General features: G+C 48.2%; 1 protein-coding gene across 1 annotated transcript; it reads right to left on the reverse strand.

The window, feature by feature from the left end:
* Positions 1 to 10,989: 10,989 nt before the first annotated feature.
* PSMC4 (proteasome 26S subunit, ATPase 4) lies at positions 10,990 to 17,831 on the reverse strand. The gene is made up of 11 exons (XM_073570510.1): positions 17,564 to 17,831; positions 16,226 to 16,324; positions 15,963 to 16,149; positions 15,007 to 15,153; positions 14,718 to 14,827; positions 14,541 to 14,634; positions 13,450 to 13,617; positions 13,292 to 13,368; positions 13,033 to 13,201; positions 12,693 to 12,748; positions 10,990 to 11,218 (listed from the first exon to the last, which is right to left on the reverse strand). Exons 1-11 carry the CDS (start codon positions 17,603 to 17,605, stop codon positions 11,105 to 11,107), a joined length of 1,263 nt encoding a protein of 420 aa, XP_073426611.1. The 5' UTR covers positions 17,606 to 17,831; the 3' UTR covers positions 10,990 to 11,104.

The raw sequence follows: 17,831 nt of genomic DNA on the forward strand, positions 1-17,831 counted from the left end.
GGTACTTCACAGTGGGGCCAGTCATTTACACACATCTGCTTGGTGTCCATCTGTCTCCAGCCTTTTCTGGCTCTCTGAAACCTGAGCTGTCAAAGAGAGAAGGGTGGAGATCGACGATTGGGCACACCATGATGCCCCGAGTGGAGGGACTTAATTTGAACAGTCATTCTATGCCAACAGTCAATTTAAAAGTCACGACAATGCAGGATATGAGTCCTTAAATTGGCCAGATACTGTTATTTCTCATCCGCACAGAAACATTATGTGAAAGTTTGCTTACCCTTTAAGACATCTGCTTGCTGTCAGTGAAAAGAAACATTCTTGAACCTGCACAGATGGATTTACTTCTCTCAGCTGAGATTTCATTACAAACCCATGCGTGCGCTCACCAGGACCACAACTGTCCCTCCTGTTCTGGTTTGTTACAATGTATCAGTGCAGGTAAAATGGGCCAATCTCCTGAATATGAGGCCCATGTTCCTCTCTCCTCTCTGCCCCATATTCAGTATCTTGAACATGCAGTTACCAGGAGGATTCACGAGTACAATGGTTGCGGTGCTAGGTTTCATGTAACGCGTGTTTGGCAGCAGATGAACTCTTTATCTTTCAGTTGCTTTAATTAGCTGGGGATCGCTGGACTCGGGAGCAGATACAATGGGCGCAAAATAATAATATTGCACGTGACCGTCGGGAACTGGCTGATCTGCAGGTTGGACCCGTGGGGGAGGTGAAAAGCACCAAGAACACAAAGTGTCAATCGTCCCTTTTAAATACATCTTGATACCTTTTCACGAGAACCTGATGCAAATCCGCTCCAATGTGTGATCCCAAGGCCAGGGCATTAAAGAGATTCGTCTCTTTAAACCACTGTGTCCTGTGCGCTTAGGCACATATTGTATCAGCTTTACTTTTAAAGGGACAGGAGACCTAGAAATGAATGAAAATTCTGCAACATCTACTGTTTTCCTAAAATAAAGCTAAAAAAAAAGGGGGTTAATAAGCTCCTAAGCTTTTACTTTGTGTGTGGAGCATGGCTGAGGGGCAGGGATTAGTCAAAAGGAGGGGAAATATAGGAAGGGGAGAGGCTCCCGCTGCAGCCAGATAAAGTGAGATTACAGGACAAAGTGCTTAGAGTTTCTTTAAAAGGTTTCAATGTTAACATTGACTTGGTAAGTAAAAAAAAAACAAAAAACAGCGCTATACTCGCCTCCCACCACTTACTGGGATCCCGTGCAGTCCATTCTATGGTCCGGGATCACACTGGGAGGAAGCTGAAGCAGGACTGCTGCAACCTGGTATTGGCCACCTGGACAACCCCTTTAAGAAGCAGCTGAAAGGAACATCTATGAAATCTGTCAGAAGAGGATAAATTAGTGTCTTTTTATTTTAGGTAATGTAATAATTGATCGTTTATGTTCTTATTAGGCTGGGAAAATAAAAAAAAATAAAAATCAAACATTGTAAATATTTGTACTAAAAATGTTAATTTTATATTAAAGTAAATGAAATATTTTTGGGCTACAATTTTACATAAATTAATACTTTTTGCTAAAAAATGAAATTTGACATTAAAAAATTAAACTAAATTTATATTTAATTTTTTTTTACTAAATTTAACTAATTAAAAAACAAAATGTAATGACAAAAAAAGGTAAAACCCTATAAATTATCTCCTTCAATCATTTGAAGTGCAGACCCCCCTCCCAGCTGTGTACACCGGGGTTACAATCGCCTGCGGACCCCTGGAATGGTACCTGCAGATAACACTATAGATAAGCCATTTCCATTCCTAATTGGTGACTGCTGAATGTTCAGATACATTTTTCTGTGTAATTACAGTGACTGATAATTGCATTTTACCAAGTAACAGTAAGTTCGGTGCTCCGGGGCGATCTGTAAAGATAATTCAATATTCGCCTCCTGTCCCTGTCTGGTAAATGTCCAGGGTCGATCATCTGATCAAAGCTGAACCACCGTGTACTCAGCTCCCCATCATCTACATCTACTACTAACCCCAATATTTCCTTACCGTACATGTGCACCACAGGAAGCATTAACTGCACACGCTCAGAAACTGCGCAAGTGCGAGCATCAGCAAAAGTATTGAACCTGAAGTTTCAATCACAAGAGGATGATGTCCATAGTAACCGTGGCATCCAGTACAGTACAGGAGCGCCCTCTCTCCAATGAAGGCTCCCTGGTCATGATGTTTCCCATACAGAGCACACACAGGCATGAGGGAGTCCAGTTCTCTCGTCTCTATGTAGCACATGTTCAGAAGTAGCAGCAGCATGGAGGACATTATACAGTAGTACTGAGCAGTGTAGCTGTGAATCCTGCCCAGATGAACACAAACGGCATGCAGGACATTATATATCAGTACTGAGCATTGTAACTGTGAATCCAAAGCCAGGGCGAGATGAACACTAAGGGCGCAGTCAGACAGCCGAATAGATCAGATCAGGATCGAACTGTAATGCACAGGCTGGCGGCAGATCTCTCGACCTGAGCAAGACAACTGCATAGAAATACATGAAAATAGAATTAGTCTTACCGGTAATTCGGTTTCTAGGAACCTTCCACGACAGCAGCATCGGAGGATGTCTCCCCGCCCTAATGGGGCACAGGAAATGCACAAGAGGTTAAATAACCCTCCCCTTCCTACTACCTCCAGTGTTTTTCTGTACACAAGAGCATGTATAGTTACCACCAAAGTGCAGGAATCATCCAGTAGAATATCAGATAGGGAGGGAAATTAGTGCTGTCGTGGAAGGTTCCTAGAAACCGAATTACCGGTAAGACTAATTCTATTTTCTCTAGCCACCGTCCACGACAGCCGCATCGGAGGAATACCAACAACTAATTTCTTAGGGAGGGACAACAGCCTGCAGAACACATCTGCCAAACGTTAAATCGCGGTTGAAATTTAGTCTATAGTGTCTGGTGAATGTATGGACAGACGACCAGGTGGTGGCTCTGCATATCTGCTCAGAAGATGCGTTCCCTCTTTCTGCCCACGATGTTGCTACTGAACGAGTAGAGTGGGCTCTCAATGATGTAGGAGGGGGAACGCTCAGACGAGTAGGCGAGGTTGATCCCTTGCTTGATCCAATTTGCGATTGTATTTTTTGCTGCCTTTTTGCCTTTATTTCGACCTGAAAACTGAATGAATAAATTCTGTTCAATCCTCCAACTCTCCATCTGCTGTAGGTAGAAGAGAACTACTCTGCGGACATCGAGGGTGTGGAACACTTCTTTCGTGTTGGAGGGGTTTGGACAGAAAGAAGGCAATACAATGTCCTGGAACCTGTGGCATAAAGGAGGGCTCTAATCTCAGGATGATGCTATCCTCCATAATAGTTAGATATGGCTCCTGTATTGACAGGGCCTGCAATTCCCCTATGCGTCTTGTAGTAATTGCTACTAGGAACACTTTTTTTAGAGTTAAGTTTTTCGGAGTTGCGGAAGACAGTGGTTCAAATGGCTCACTGGTCAGGCCCCTGAGAACTAGGTTCAAGTCCCAGGGGGGGGATCTGGCTACGGAGTCTGGGACAGATCCTAGACACTGAGGTCATGAACCGTTTGACCCATCGATGACTTGCCAGGTCCTGGTTGTAGAATGAGCTAAGGGCTGAAACTTGCACCTTTAAAGTGCTAGGTGTGAGTCCCAGATCCAGCCTGTCCTGAAGGAATTCAAAGATTTGTGCAATATTAGGATGGAAGGGATCTGGAAAATTTGGGGAGCACCAAGATGAGAACTTCTTCCAGACTTTACCATAGATGGTGTTAGTCACTGGTTTCCTACTCTTTTGTAGGGTTTGAATTACTTTTCAGATAGGCCTCTAGCCTTTAGGATTCTGGCTTCAGTAGCCAGGCCGCCAGGTTCATTTTGTGCGGGTCTGGGTGTAGTAGAGGGCCTTGGTGAAGAAGATTGGCTCTCTGGGGCAGAAGTATTGGACCTTCCTGAGCCATGTTTCGTAGGGCTCCGTACCAGCTTCTCCCTGGCCACAAGGGAGCCACCAGGATTGTAGTGGCTTGTTCTGCCCGTAGCTTCTGTAGTGTTTTCGCTATCATGGGAACCGGAGGGAAGGCGTAAGCTAGATTGAAGTGCCAAGGATGGGAGAAGGCATCTACTTTCCATGCTCCGTCGGTGGGGCTGAGGGAGAAAAATGTTTCCACCTTCGTATTTTGACCACTGGCAAAGAGGTCCACCTTGGGATGTCCCCATCTTGAGACCAGAGACAAAAAGACTGTTTGGTCTAGGCTTCATTCCCTGGGAAGAACATCCCTACTGCTGAGGAAGTCTGCCTCCACGTTGTCCGACGCCCTTAGAAGCACTGCCGATATGGACAGTAGATGGTACTCTGCCCAAGAAAAGATTCTTGCAGTCACCAATTTTAGGTTGGAAAATTTTGTGCCTCCATGGTGAAGGAGGTAGGACACTGTAGTCATAATGTCTGAGCAGACACGTATATGATGATTTTGGACAAGGGTCGATGCTGCCTTCAGCGCTTCCTCTACCACTCTTAGTTCTCTCACATTTGAGGAGCTGGTTCTGACGTCTGGGGGCCATACCCCCCTGGAAGTGTGATTTCTCCACTGTAGCACCCAAGCCTCTCTGACTGGCATCTGTGGTGATGATTTTCAGGGGAAGCTGATCCCAGCTGACCCCCTGCTGGAGATTCTGGTGGTTCAGCCACCATATGAGACGCCTTCACATGACCGGGAAGAGGGGTTCTCCTGCTCAGTGTATTCCGGTGTTTCCTTGAACACTGGAGTACATAGGACTGAAGGACCCGAGTATGGGCTTGGGCCCAGGAGACGGCTTGGATACATGCTGTAAGCAAACCTAGCATGGACATTGAGTCTCTCAGGGTAGGTGCTCTCTGGGCTCTGAACTTGGAGAGTCTCTGAACCAGGTTGAATTGTCGTTCCCTGGGTAGAAAAGATGTTCGCTTTCCAGAGTCCAGGAGTATCCCCAAGAACTTTTTCCTTGTTGAGGGATGAAGGTCTGATTTCTCCAGGTTGGGGATCCAACCCAAGAATTGTAACATTTCTAGAGATTTCCCTACATCCTGGTTCAAGCGAGATATGGATGGTGCTATTATTAGGTCGTCTAGGTATGGGACAATGCAGATCCCTTGCTGGCGAATGAAAATCATTGCCTCTGCCATCACCTTGGTAAGTACACGAGGGGCTGATGACACTCCAAACGGTAGGACGTTGAATTGGTAGTGGTTGACCTGGGACCCCTGAGATACCGCAAACCTGAGGAATCTCCTGTGGTCTGGATGAAATCGGGATGTGATAGTAAGCGTCCCTCAGGTCTATTGTAGCCATCACCCAATCTTGTCCTATGAGATTGCTGTCTTGACCAACTCCATCTTGAATCGCCTGTACTTCACCACTTGGTTTAAGGGCTTTAAGTTTATAATAACCCTGTGCTCCCTGAGGGTTTTACGACTACGAAGAGGCGAGAGTAGTGGCCTCTGCCTACCTCCTGATGTGGGACTGGGGAGATCGCTCTTGCTTGCAGAAGTGTTTTTATGTCTGACAGCAAGGATCTCTGGAGGTTCGCCTGTAGAGAGGTTATTCTCAGCCATCGAGGGGGAGGACTCTCGAATTCCAATCTCAGTCCGTTGCGAATGGTGCGAAGAACCCATTGGTTTGAGGTTATGGACTGCCATTGATCTATGAAATTCGAGAGTCGGCCCCCGACCGGAATATTGTCATTGTTTGTCCGTAGGGTTTTGCTGTTGCTGGGGGGCCAGAATATTTCTGCCCTTACCTCCTTTTGGATAACTCCACCAGCCCGTTTTGCCCTTCCCTTTAAAATCTCTCTGGGAGGGCTGGTCACGGGGGGGACGAAAAAAAATCGCTTCCTAGGTTTCCTTTGTTCTGGAAGCGACTTCTTCTTACCTGTGGCTTTCTCCAGGATATCATCCAGAGCTGGGCCAAACACAATTCCCCTGAAAGAGAATCGCAGAGTTTTGTTTCTGACGTAAAGTCTCCTCCCCAAGACTTCAGCCACAGTGTTCTTCTGGCTGAGTTGGAGAGGACTGCTGACTTTGCTGCTACGCGTATGGACTCCACGGAAGCATCGGCTAGGAACCCTGTTGCCTTTTGTAATAGTGGAAGAGAGTCAAGGATTTCTTCCCTGGAGGTTCCCTGAGTGAGGTGGTCTTCCAGTGAAAGCAACCAGCGGAATAGGGACCTGGCCACACATGTAGAGGCTATATTGGCATTTAGCAGGGTTGTGGATGCATCCTGAGCAGGCTCTCAGCTTTCCAATCCATGCGATCCTTGAGCTGAGATGAATCTTCAAATGGAAGAGCCGTTTTGTTAGTCACCCTGGACACCTGCACGTCCACTTTAGGGACTTCCCATAGGGAGCAATCTCCCTCTAAGGGAAACCAATTCCTCAGGTCTGAGGGAATACTAAGTCCTTTCTCGGGGAGGGCCCAGTCCTGCAAAACCAGGTTTCGGATGTTTCCGTGAATGGGAAACCCCTTTTGGTCTTTGGGCTTTAGTCCCCCAAACATTTCATCCTGAATAGAGCATTCCACTTCCACCTCCTCCAATCCCATGGTGCCCCTTACCATACTAACTAAATCCTCTATGTCCTCAGACGAGAAGTAGTATCTCTTGTTATCGGGTTTGGGGGCGGAAGTGGAACTCTCATTCTCCCATGCATCCTCTGAGTTAGAGGTATCAATTTCGCCCGAGTCCGATTCCACAGGGGCTGCTTTCCTTTTCCTAGCATGAGGGGGCTGTGATGTCGGGGCCTGGGCAACATTCATCATAGAAGTTTGAACTTCTTGTTTGATGAGGGTTTTTATACTGTCCAGTAGGGAGGGCTGCTCTGCACGTATTTAGTCATCCGTGCAGGGCTGACAGTTTCTTTATGGGGTCAGGGGCCTTGTCTCCCTAAAACAGAGAGAGAAGGCATGCTAAGTCACCTCAGAGACCACCCGGACAGAATAAAGGGGGACCCACCCCGCTACTTACAGTAGGAGGGGGAACGCTGGGCTCTGCAGAAGCAGATCACCATCCATGGTCAGTCTGTCAAAGTCACCAGTGCAGAAATGGCCTTACCTGGATGCCCTCGACCAGGGTTTTAATAGCCTGGGTCCATCAGCGTGTTCGTGCTCCTCCTCCTCCCCTGGTCCACAGGTGGTGGTAATCTAGATCACCCCTCCTTGCGGCTGAATCCGCAGCTGTCCGCGGTCGTCCCGTCCTCCGCCCCTACTGGGGTCGCTTGCTCCGCCCCCTTGGTCCTGGTTCGCCTTGGGGGCCATAGATTAGCTCAGGCCCGAGACGCCGCCAGCCCCTATCGGCGGCCGCCATATTGGCCGCTTAAGCGCTCCACCCGGAACGCTGGGATGGTGAACCGGAAGTTCGGCACCAGCGTCCCTTCCGGTGCGCATGTGCGCCAGCCGCCGTGGGAAGGAGGACGCTGGGGAGCTCACTGAGGACCCCAGCCGCACCTCGCCGCCTCGCTTTACCCCGCTGGGGGGCGCAGGAGGAGGGTGGGGGTCCCGAGTCACGCCGCAGCGGAGACGGGAGCGGCCTGCCAGACGGAGGAGAGCGGAGCCCCCGACCGTCGGCTTCCAGGTATTTCGAAGAGTGCCTCCGGTCGCTGGCCACGGCAGCACTATCCGGACCTCTTCATGCCCCATAGGGGACAGGAAAAACACTGGAGGTAGTACGAAGGGGAGGGTTATTTAACCTCTTGTGCTTTTCCTGTCCCCCATTAGGGCGGGGAGACATCCTCCGATGCTACTGTCGTGGGAGGTGACTAGAGAAACGGTCATGCTCAGGTTAGGAGTGCCACTGGTCAGTCCGTGCACTGTATTCCAATCTCACTCCAATTTATATGGCCGTCTGACTGCGCCCTTAACAGTAGCATCATGGAGGACATTCTACATCAGTACTGAGCGTTGTAGCTGTGAAGCCAAGGTCAGGGCAAGATAAACACTGAAAAGTAGACTCAAGGAGGACATACAGCAGTACTGAGTAGTGTAGCAGTGAGGCCAAGGTCAGGGCAAAACCAATAGTAAAAAGTAGCATCATGGAGGCCATTATACAGCAGAACTGGGCACTGTAGATGTGAGCAAAGCTTTGGAGTGAGATAAAAGACTTACTATAAAGCTGCAGCATGGACGACATTATATACCAGTACTGGAAAGTGTGGCGTCAATCCAGCTCTGGAGGTAGATAAAACACGAAATCGGCAACATGGATCTGTGTGCCTCTCAGTCCATCTAGTTTTGAAAAGGGCAGAGTTTAACAGGTTTTCCCAGTGAATGATCCATTCAGGAGCAGAAGACGCGACTTATAAGTGGAGAAAATAGCAGATTTCGTGTTTTATCTACCTCCAGAGCTGGATTGACGCCACACTTTCCAGTACTGGTATATAATGTCGTCCATGCTGCAGCTTTATAGTAAGTGTTTTATCTCACTCCAAAGCTTTGCTCACATCTACAGTGCCCAGTTCTGCTGTATAATGGCCTCCATGATGCTACTTTTTACTATTGGTTTTGCCCTGACCTTGGCTTCACTGCTACACTACTCAGTACTGCTGTATGTCCTCCTTGAGTCTACTTTTCAGTGTTTATCTTGCCCTGACCTTGGCTTCACAGCTACAAAGCTCAGTACTGATGTAGAACTGACCACTGTTAATCGGTGCAGTGAGTTAAGGGCCAAAGATGGAGCAAAACACAAACACTGATCGTTATGGCAGTAGTGGAAAAATAGTTTTTTTCATTACCTTATTGTCAATTATCATCCCCAGTGATACAATCCTATTAGTTGCCTACAGATATTTGGGCTGTAATTTATCAGGAAGTGGCTTCATCTGTCGTCATTGTACGAGTCAAGGGCAGCGTGAAGGACGGCGGCAGATAACAGGACTTTTTTTGTCACCCTCCAAGGTTCATGACTAGGATATAACACAAGTCCTCTCCTTTCTTAATAAGTGATGTTTGCAGACGTAGAGCCGTGCGGCAAGATGGGATGCTTCTCTGGATAGATATTATGGAATTGCTATTTATGTAATTGCTTATGCCGCAGTGTGATAGAGCAAAAAATATATATATATATATATATATATATATATATATATATAAAAAAAAAAAAAATAATAATAATCTATCTCCAAAACTGTTGGCACCCTTGTAACTGTTCCAGATTATAGAAGTATTTCTCCAAGAAAATTATTGCAATTACACATTTTGTTATACACGTTCATTTCCTTTGTATTTCAAAAAAACACACACAAAAAAAAAAAAAGGCAAATTGGACATCATTTTATACAAAACCTTAAAAGGCTTAGGGTGCATCAGTGCCAGCGTGAACCATCAGTCCACATGTGAATGAAACGCTATGGCAGGAGACCCAGGAAGACCTCACTGCTGACAGAAGAAAGCTAGACTGCAGTTTGCCCAAATGTATGGGAGTAAGGCTACTTTTATACTTACCATGTTTTTGCGGGCCGAATTTGCAGCCCCAATAGATTTCTATGGGGCCGCAAAAATCGGCCCGCAAAAAATCCACGGTGCGCCGTGTGCAGTATTTGCGGCCATGATAAAAGATCAAGCTTGCTCGATCTTTTTCACGGCGTACAGACACGGTCCCCATTGAAAATCAATGCAAAAACAAAAGGAAGTTTGTTTTTGCGGCGCACCGTGACTTCCGGTATTGTGGAACGCCGGTTTTTTTTCCAATACTATTTCAATAGTATTGGAAAAATAAACGGCGATCCGCAAGCTTTTTAGCGGTCCGTTATTGTGGCAGACCATAAAAATGTGGCGATACGGCCCGCAAGAAAAGTGGCAAGTGTAAAAGTTGCCTAAGCCAAAATCTTTCAGTAGGAAGCGATTGATTGCCATCGTTTATTACACAGGGTGCAACCAAATAACCTGAGGGCGCCGAAAATTTTGTCCAAACCATTTTTGGAGTTGTGTCTGATTTTACGTTTAATTTGCCTTTTATTCTCAGAGTTTTTTAGTTTTGTTCCAAACACACACAAAGAAAATAGATGTGTGCATAACAAAACATGGGGAATTGTAAGAATGTTCTGTTAGAAATGCTTCATTTTCTGGAACAATTTCGAGTGCCAACACTTTCGGCCATGACTGTATATATAAGAAATGCATTAAAGTGGCTTCAGGTGCTGAAACAATACCCCCAGAGTCAGCGCCACATCTTGTATGCTTCACGTGAAGTGTTGATGCAAAGCAGACGAGAATAACGAGGCGTAACGAGGATCTGCAGCAGTCTGAACAGTGACGTGCCATTACCTTGGATCACATTTTACTTTTCTTTTAGTATGGGAGGGAACTACAGCAGCCATATTAGATGCAACTGAGTGTGCACGATGGGCGGCCGGGACCAACACTGCATGGGGGGGGGATGAAAGTACTATACCAGCACTGCGGCATCTTCATTATCAGGATGTGACGGACCGTCAGATTGGGACAAAAGGGTTATGATACAATGTAGCAGGTCATCCCCCGTTAAAAGCCTTGATCCAAATATGGGGCTCTGACGTAACTCCTTACAAAGGGGTGATGGCTGCTTCTGTCCTATTCCTATGGGACTGTGGTGATAAAGGCGGATCCGGGAGCCATTACTCATCTAGTAGACGAGGTGAGACACCTCCATACACAGCAGATCATGTGTATAGGGGCCTTCCGACTCTTCCAAAATAATTTCAATATCCGATCCTTTTGTTTCCAGGGGAGGGGGGGGGGGTTTAAGACAGATTTGTCTTCGCTCCTCAATGCCGATCGTTCATGTATATGGTAAAGTCGGGTTAGATAACTCGCACATCCCATGGTCTCTAGTGTATGGCTGATGTTAGACTTAATCCAACCTTTAAAAAAAAAAAAAAAAAAAAAGATAACGAACATTTTACCGGTTCCTGTGAGGTTGTCTGACCCAGCGCCTGCTCGCCTGACAACCCGGGAAACGTACAGTAGATGATGATGAGGTGGTTGAAAGCTTTTTATTCATCATTTAGTCCATAAGAAAGAAGAAACAATGACTGGGCGGTCAGCAGGCAGGGGTAACGGGACTGGGGGGCAGCACCGACAGCTGCGCTTTACTTGTAAAATTCATGCTCCTGCTCGTCCTTCTTGATGACCGTTTTGTACGCTTTCTCAAAGTCCTTGCCCAACACGATATAACGGTTCTCCCGTACAGCAAGCATCCCACCCTGCGGACACACGAGAGCGGCATCAGTCATGTCATAACGGGGAAGCATTAATCAGACACCCAACGTCTGCAGCGCCCTGATGCTGTTACTTCTGTACCGGCCGGACGCGCGTCACTAATCCGGCCCATCAGCACCCTTGTCAATTGGTCGTGGGTACTGATAGGTTCTCATGACAGCCCTCATATGGCCATATTAACAGTAATATAAAATATGGCTGTGGGAAGGGGAGTGAAAAACGAAAACTAAAAATTGCAAGGTGGTCAAGAGGTTAATTTTATGGTATTTGATCGGTGGTTAAAAAAAAACAAATTTTCCCGGTCAGCACAATTACAGCAATTTATGGAGGGTTTCTTTTTTTTTTTTTTTTTTTTAAACATACGGTATATAAAAGTGGTTAAGAAAAAAAAATCTTACATTTAAAAAAAAGTTTTGATCCTTGGAGAGGTGCCATACAGCAGTTTATTTCCATTTTATTTAATTTTTTGAGGGACAGTGCAGCAACCAAACATGGCGATACTGGCATTGCCGATATTTCTTCTTTTGGCGTTTATTGCCCGTTTTAAATCATTTTATGTTTGGTTAGAAAAGACTAAACCAAAAGCGCTAATCTTTTTCATTTGTTCACAAAATTTTTTTTTTGTAATTTTACTCTATTTGATCCGGTTAGGCCGCTTTCACACTTCAGGCTTTCGGTATCCGGCATGGGGCGTCGAAAAACCGGACTGCCGGATCCGGCCACATACGCAGACACCGGATCCTTCTTTCTGCCGGATGTATTCCTGGCAGAGAAGGTTTCCAGGCATGCGCAGTGCGAAAAACCGGTCCGGCATTGGGAAAAAACGTTGCATGCAACGTTTTTTTTTTTTTACAGATGCCGAACCGGCTATTTTCTCCAGATCCGGAAAAAACCGGCCGCGCCGCATTGCCTTCTGGCGCAATGCGGCAGCAATGAAACAGCACGGGGAAAAAGCCGAATCTGGTCGTAACAGGCGCCGGATCCGGCAGTCCGGTTTTTCGCCGCACCATGCCTGATACCGAAAGCCTGAGTGTGAAAGCGGCCTTAGGGGACTTTGATCACTCGTTCTGTATACCGCAGTAGCACAGTATTCAGTATACCCAACAGTCGCCACAGGCTGCATTTAACAGGAGTAGGACGATGGCAGCTACGGAGGCATACATATCTCCCCCCCCACCATCATTAACCCACTGTCTCCCCACAATCACTGCAGATGGGCTGACAGGAGCTGGGGGACATTTAAATGCCACGGCTGATGATTGTCAGTGGCATGTAAATGGTTAAACAGCAGTGATTAGAGTGTGCTACTGGATGTGTAACACAGCCAGCATCTGCCCAACAGAGCGAGATTTGTTCCTGAACCCGACGAAAATGTACAGCGCAGGTCGTTAAGGGGTTAAGTTATATAATACCCCAAAGCGGCTGCGATGGGACGTGCGGTGGACTCGGGTGGCTTACCTCTTGGCAGATGGAGTTGATATCTGCTCCAGAGATCTTATCAGGTCGGGCAACGTCTGCAGCTTCGGTTAAGGAGTCCAACCTTAAAAGGGGGGGGTTCCAAATTTTTTTGGGATGTAAGAAGCTGTATTTAATTTTTAGATTTTAAGAGTGGGTGGAACAAAGTTGACTATCCCTTTAAGTAAAAACAAGAAGTTGGGTGAGCACCAGTTTAGCTGCTGCCAGAGGCGAATCTGTCTCCATCTTACATGATACAGACCACTGAGCGACCATAATGTGAGCGGTAATCGCGGCCACACTGGCTGTCATCCAACTTTCCATCCCCTGCTAAGAAGGATACAATCTTCCAGGTCCACCTCCTCAGACAGGTTCATCTTGCTGGTGATGGTGGAGAAGATGAGACGCTTCTGTCTGCGGTCCGGCAGAGGGAATTCGATTTTCCGGTCGAGGCGCCCGGGTCTCAGGAGTGCGGGGTCCAGCGTGTCCGCTCTGTTAGTGGCCATGATAACCTGTAAGTGATCCACAGGGAAGGGAGATGTGAGAAATAAATGGAGAATCCGCAGGAAACGAGACAAATGTGGGAGAGCCGTCGCCGTTACCTTCACGTTGACGTTCTGATCGAACCCATCCATCTGGTTGAGCAGCTCCAGGAGGATCCTCTGCACCTCGCGGTCCGCTGCAAAAGTAAGCACACCCATGAGCTTCTCTAAGACCCCCCCGCACAGCTGAGCAGAGTCACGGCGCCTCCCCCACTCACCTCCAGTCTGTGCGTCAAATCTTTTAGTGGCAATGGCGTCGATCTCGTCAATGAATATAATGGCGGGAGCGTTCTCTTTGGCGAGCCGGAACACGTCTCTCACCATCCGGGGACCCTCGCCCAGATACTTCTGTACAAACTCAGAGCCCACCACACGGATGAAGGCCGCTGCGAGAAAAAAGAGCAACCAACGTGACTAATCTACTTCTAATACTCAGAGAAAGGACCTCAGAACGATACATTGTAACAAACCTTCAGCTGTGTCAGATACATGCACCCTGACGCACATGTACATCACAGCGATCAAAGGTTCAGAAGCCGTGACCGTGGAAACAGCAGAAGCCGGCGGTTGGCAGACTGACTTCTGCTTCCGCTATCTGTTACATGGTTAAGCAGCAGTGGTCAGTGCCCTCTCCGACCAGCCCAACGGCGCCCTCTAGGGAAGGTGGCTCTGTATACTGTGGCCTCTGTTCACACTGTATGCATTTTTTTTTAGCCCTGGCTGGCCTGCCTGATGTAATATTATGGGCGTCACTCATAGAAAATGCAAAGCATTCGGCTGAACCTATGTGAAAACTGCCACATACAGATTATATTTTTTGTGCATTATTATACCAAGCGGCCATTTCCTGATTATAGGCTGAAGGCCTCATCAGGTATTTTTGCACCTGTGCCATCTGAGTCCGCTGCACCTTGTTAGTGCATTTGTTCTGTGGCCTGGGCAGGGAAGCATCTTTGCCTGTATGCTGGTGATTTTTGGAAACAGATGTAGCAGGACGGGAAGGAGGTTCAAGGAGTCAGGGTAACAGACTTATTTCCGTAATGCCCCAATCATCAGGTGTGCCCGTCGGCCTGAGCAGATGTTCTTTCGCTCGTGCCAACATTGGACAATCGGTAGCCAGTTTTTGGCTGCAGTGGTCATGTGTCCAGACAACCAGAGCCAGTTCCTACTGAATGGACACGTGCCCAGTAAATCCAACCTCTGACCTGAGTGGGGACGGGTTGGACTTTCCCATCCGCAGACAGCAAGCAGGAATTAGAACAACGGTAAACATCTATTAGAAATGTCCAGAACCGTTCATTATGCTGACCTGTCGTGTGATGGGCCACAGCTTTGGCCAGCATGGTCTTCCCGCAGCCTGGGGGTCCGTACATCAGGACCCCCCTGGGAGGATCAATTCCAATCTGTAATGTGGACACAGAGAATCGGGGTCAGCGTTACCCCACAACCTCCCCGGGGATCGGGGTCGCTGCGCGCTATAACTCACCTGTTTATAAAGCTCAAAGTGAGTGAGGGGCAACTCCACAGCCTCCCGCACCTCCTGCTTCTGAATGTCCATGCCCCCAATATCAGAGTACAACACATCTGGTTTCTGATCTGTGGAACAATAAAGAGTTAATCGTTCTGCATCAGACAGCTTGGGACGAGCAGCACCACATGTCCTGGAGCAGATGGACAGTGCAGGGACGACACACATACGGAGAAGGGTTTGGAACATGGATGTAGCTAAGGCCCGCCTTCAGGGGGTGTTGTGTGGACAAGTACAGGTCCATCACCTGACGTGAGCATCATGATGCTGCTGTCGGCCTCCGGGGGCAGCACGTCCACCAGCGCATTGCTGTGTTTGTGAAGAGCGACGGACGCGTTGGGCTTCAGGAGCTCCCGATCGATGGTGCTCAGGATCCGCACATAGTAATTAGATCCTGGGGGGGGGGAAACAGAGAAAACCTTGGTGTACAAGACTCTAAAAATAACCCCCCCTACTCAATGTATAATCGTGACCACCACTAATGGCAGCCATGACAGCGCCTATAGGGGCAGAATGAAAAGTTTTACAACTTTTACACTTTGTGTTTTCATTTCTATGTCCAAAACCTCTGCTTGCTGCCGGTGAATATAAACATTTTGGAGACTGAATATCAGGCTAGAATGAACACTTATCACAGCTGAAGGTTTGGGACAGTTTCATCCAGTCTGGACAATGCTGTGAGAGCTAAAGAGCCCGGACTGATACATTGTAACGAGGTATGAGGACAATGTAGAGACTGATACACTGTAACAAACCCTCCAACCATCTGTTACACTTAAAGGGATAGCCCTGCTTCACACTTCAGCGTCGAGTCATGAGTGAAGTAAGTGACGTCACGTTTACCGCGACCTGCCGAGACACATCCGCATCTGTGGGCATCGTGCACAGTTGTGATACCCGGCGGGTTATCAGTGGATGTGACGGACCCCCGCCTCGCTCACCTCTCAGAGCAGAAGTGTGGACGGACCTTTTAACATTCTCCACAGCTGAGGGTTTGTGACATATCAGCAGCACAAAGCTCACTCCTTTCCTGGTAGACTGCTACAATGTATCAGTGCTGGTTAGAAAAACAATCCCAGGCAATGACAGCAAGCAGGGAGCTCAAAAAACAACCAGGCAGAATTTTCGATGACTTAATGTGGGGCATCCATGGGTCTGACCACGAGGGGATATGAGCCAATCACATTGCACCCATCCCCGTACCTGTCGTGGACCCTACGATCGCAGTGTTCTGATCCACGGCCTCCAGGAACTGTCCGATGACCAGTGGGATGCTCTGGATGCGCTTCACCTCCTCCTGGGCGTGCAGGAACTCCTTCTTCAGGTTCTTCTGCTCGTCTTTGATATATTCCTCCTGAACCTCCAGAAACTCCAACTCCTGCTGCAATTTCTATGGAGAAGAACCCCAAAATGTTAGCGGGCAGAAGGGGGCGGCTACAATAAAGGAGATGTCTTCCCGTGCTCACCTTATAGCGGCTGTACAGATCCTCTAAATCTTCAGGCTCCGGGCCCAGAAACGAGAGCGCGGTGACGGGACGCGAGGACACCAGCGAGGGGGCTTCATCCTGGAGCAGGGGGAACGGAAACATGTCAATATCAGGGGTCTAAAGGGACCCTCCAGCTTTCATCTTTGACAGGTTTATATGCTGAACCCAAGACGTCTCACAGCTGAGGGTTTGGAACAAGTCTTCTAGGAGTTGTACACAGAGGCACAAGTCTCCATTCAGTGACAGCAAGCGAACATAATACCCATTGTGAAGAGCTGAAAAGTGAACTTTGGCCTGACGGGGGGTGGAACTGGACGTGGGGGCATCCGTGATGCCGATATCTGCAGCCACGATATTGGCCCAAGTTTGGGGTTTAGGTGGTGCTGCCTTGTAAAGTGTTCTGGGGGATTTCAACCATTATTTGGGGTGTAGTCTGCAGGTGAATTAGTGGGGCTCAGCTGATTATCAGGGGCAGAATCTCACACACGGTGGCTGACATTTAAAGAGATCAGCACAATCCATCTGCGAGGAGTGTTTATGTTCTCCCTGTGTTTGCGTGGGTTTCCTCCGGGTTCTCCGGTTTCCTCCCACACTCCAAAGACATACTGAGAGGGAATTTAGATTGTGAGCCCCATCAGGGACAGTGATGATGTGTGTAAAGCGCTGTGAAATTAATGGCGCCATATAAGCAAAGCATAATAAATTACATGGGAACCATATGAGATTTGGGGGAGCAGCACATTATTTTCCTGCGTGGGGCACCATGAATTCCGGTAGCCTTTGGGGACGCTATACCTTCATCCAAACATGGGGGGCAGAATATGCAGCTGATTGGGGTCCAGCCAAGTCACTCTTTCCTGGGGGGGGGGATCCATCCGTTCAGGTGATTTATGGGGGCACTATCGCTTCATCCTATACATAGATGGCGCCATTGTGATACGCTTCCGGGTGGGGGGGCAGCGTCCGTACATGATTTATGGAGGTGCTATACCCTCATTCTGTACACGGTGGGCTCCACACATGACGTTTCGGTGCGGGAGAGAGGTTAGTATGTGTTAATTCTATACATTGGGGGGCACCATACCTTCATCGTATACATGGGGGGCACAACAGACAATACAACTGATGGGGGGGCAGCATGTGGTAATTCTGTACATGGGGGGGGCTCCATCCGTTCAGGTGATCTATGGCGTTCTATAGCATTATCCTATACATAGGGGCAGCACACAGCTAGTTTGCAGGGCGCAGTGCGTCCTTTTCCCCGGGAGCCCCCGCACACACAGCTGATGAGCGGCTCCCCCGCCGCCGTCCCGGTACCTGGCTGCCGCTCTTCTCTCTGATCACGCCGATCTCCTCCATTCTTCTGTTTCCCTGTGTCACCGCCGAGAACTGGCTCCTCCCACGTCCGGCGCAGCGGTGACGTTCTAGGAGGGCGGAGCTCGCAGGTCACGTTTTGTAGCTGACGTCACAGCCTGTGCTCCGGATACAATGTATCACTGCCCTGCATACTAATGAGGGGGCGGAACACACTGTGGCCCATAACCCTCCGGTGAGCTTGCCTGTAGACAGTGGCTGGCAAATCTTA

This window comes from Dendrobates tinctorius, unplaced genomic scaffold (assembly GCF_039654945.1).
Source record: "Dendrobates tinctorius isolate UK_male_01 unplaced genomic scaffold, ASM3965494v1 ptg000028l, whole genome shotgun sequence".
Taxonomy (NCBI): Eukaryota; Metazoa; Chordata; class Amphibia; order Anura; family Dendrobatidae; genus Dendrobates; species Dendrobates tinctorius.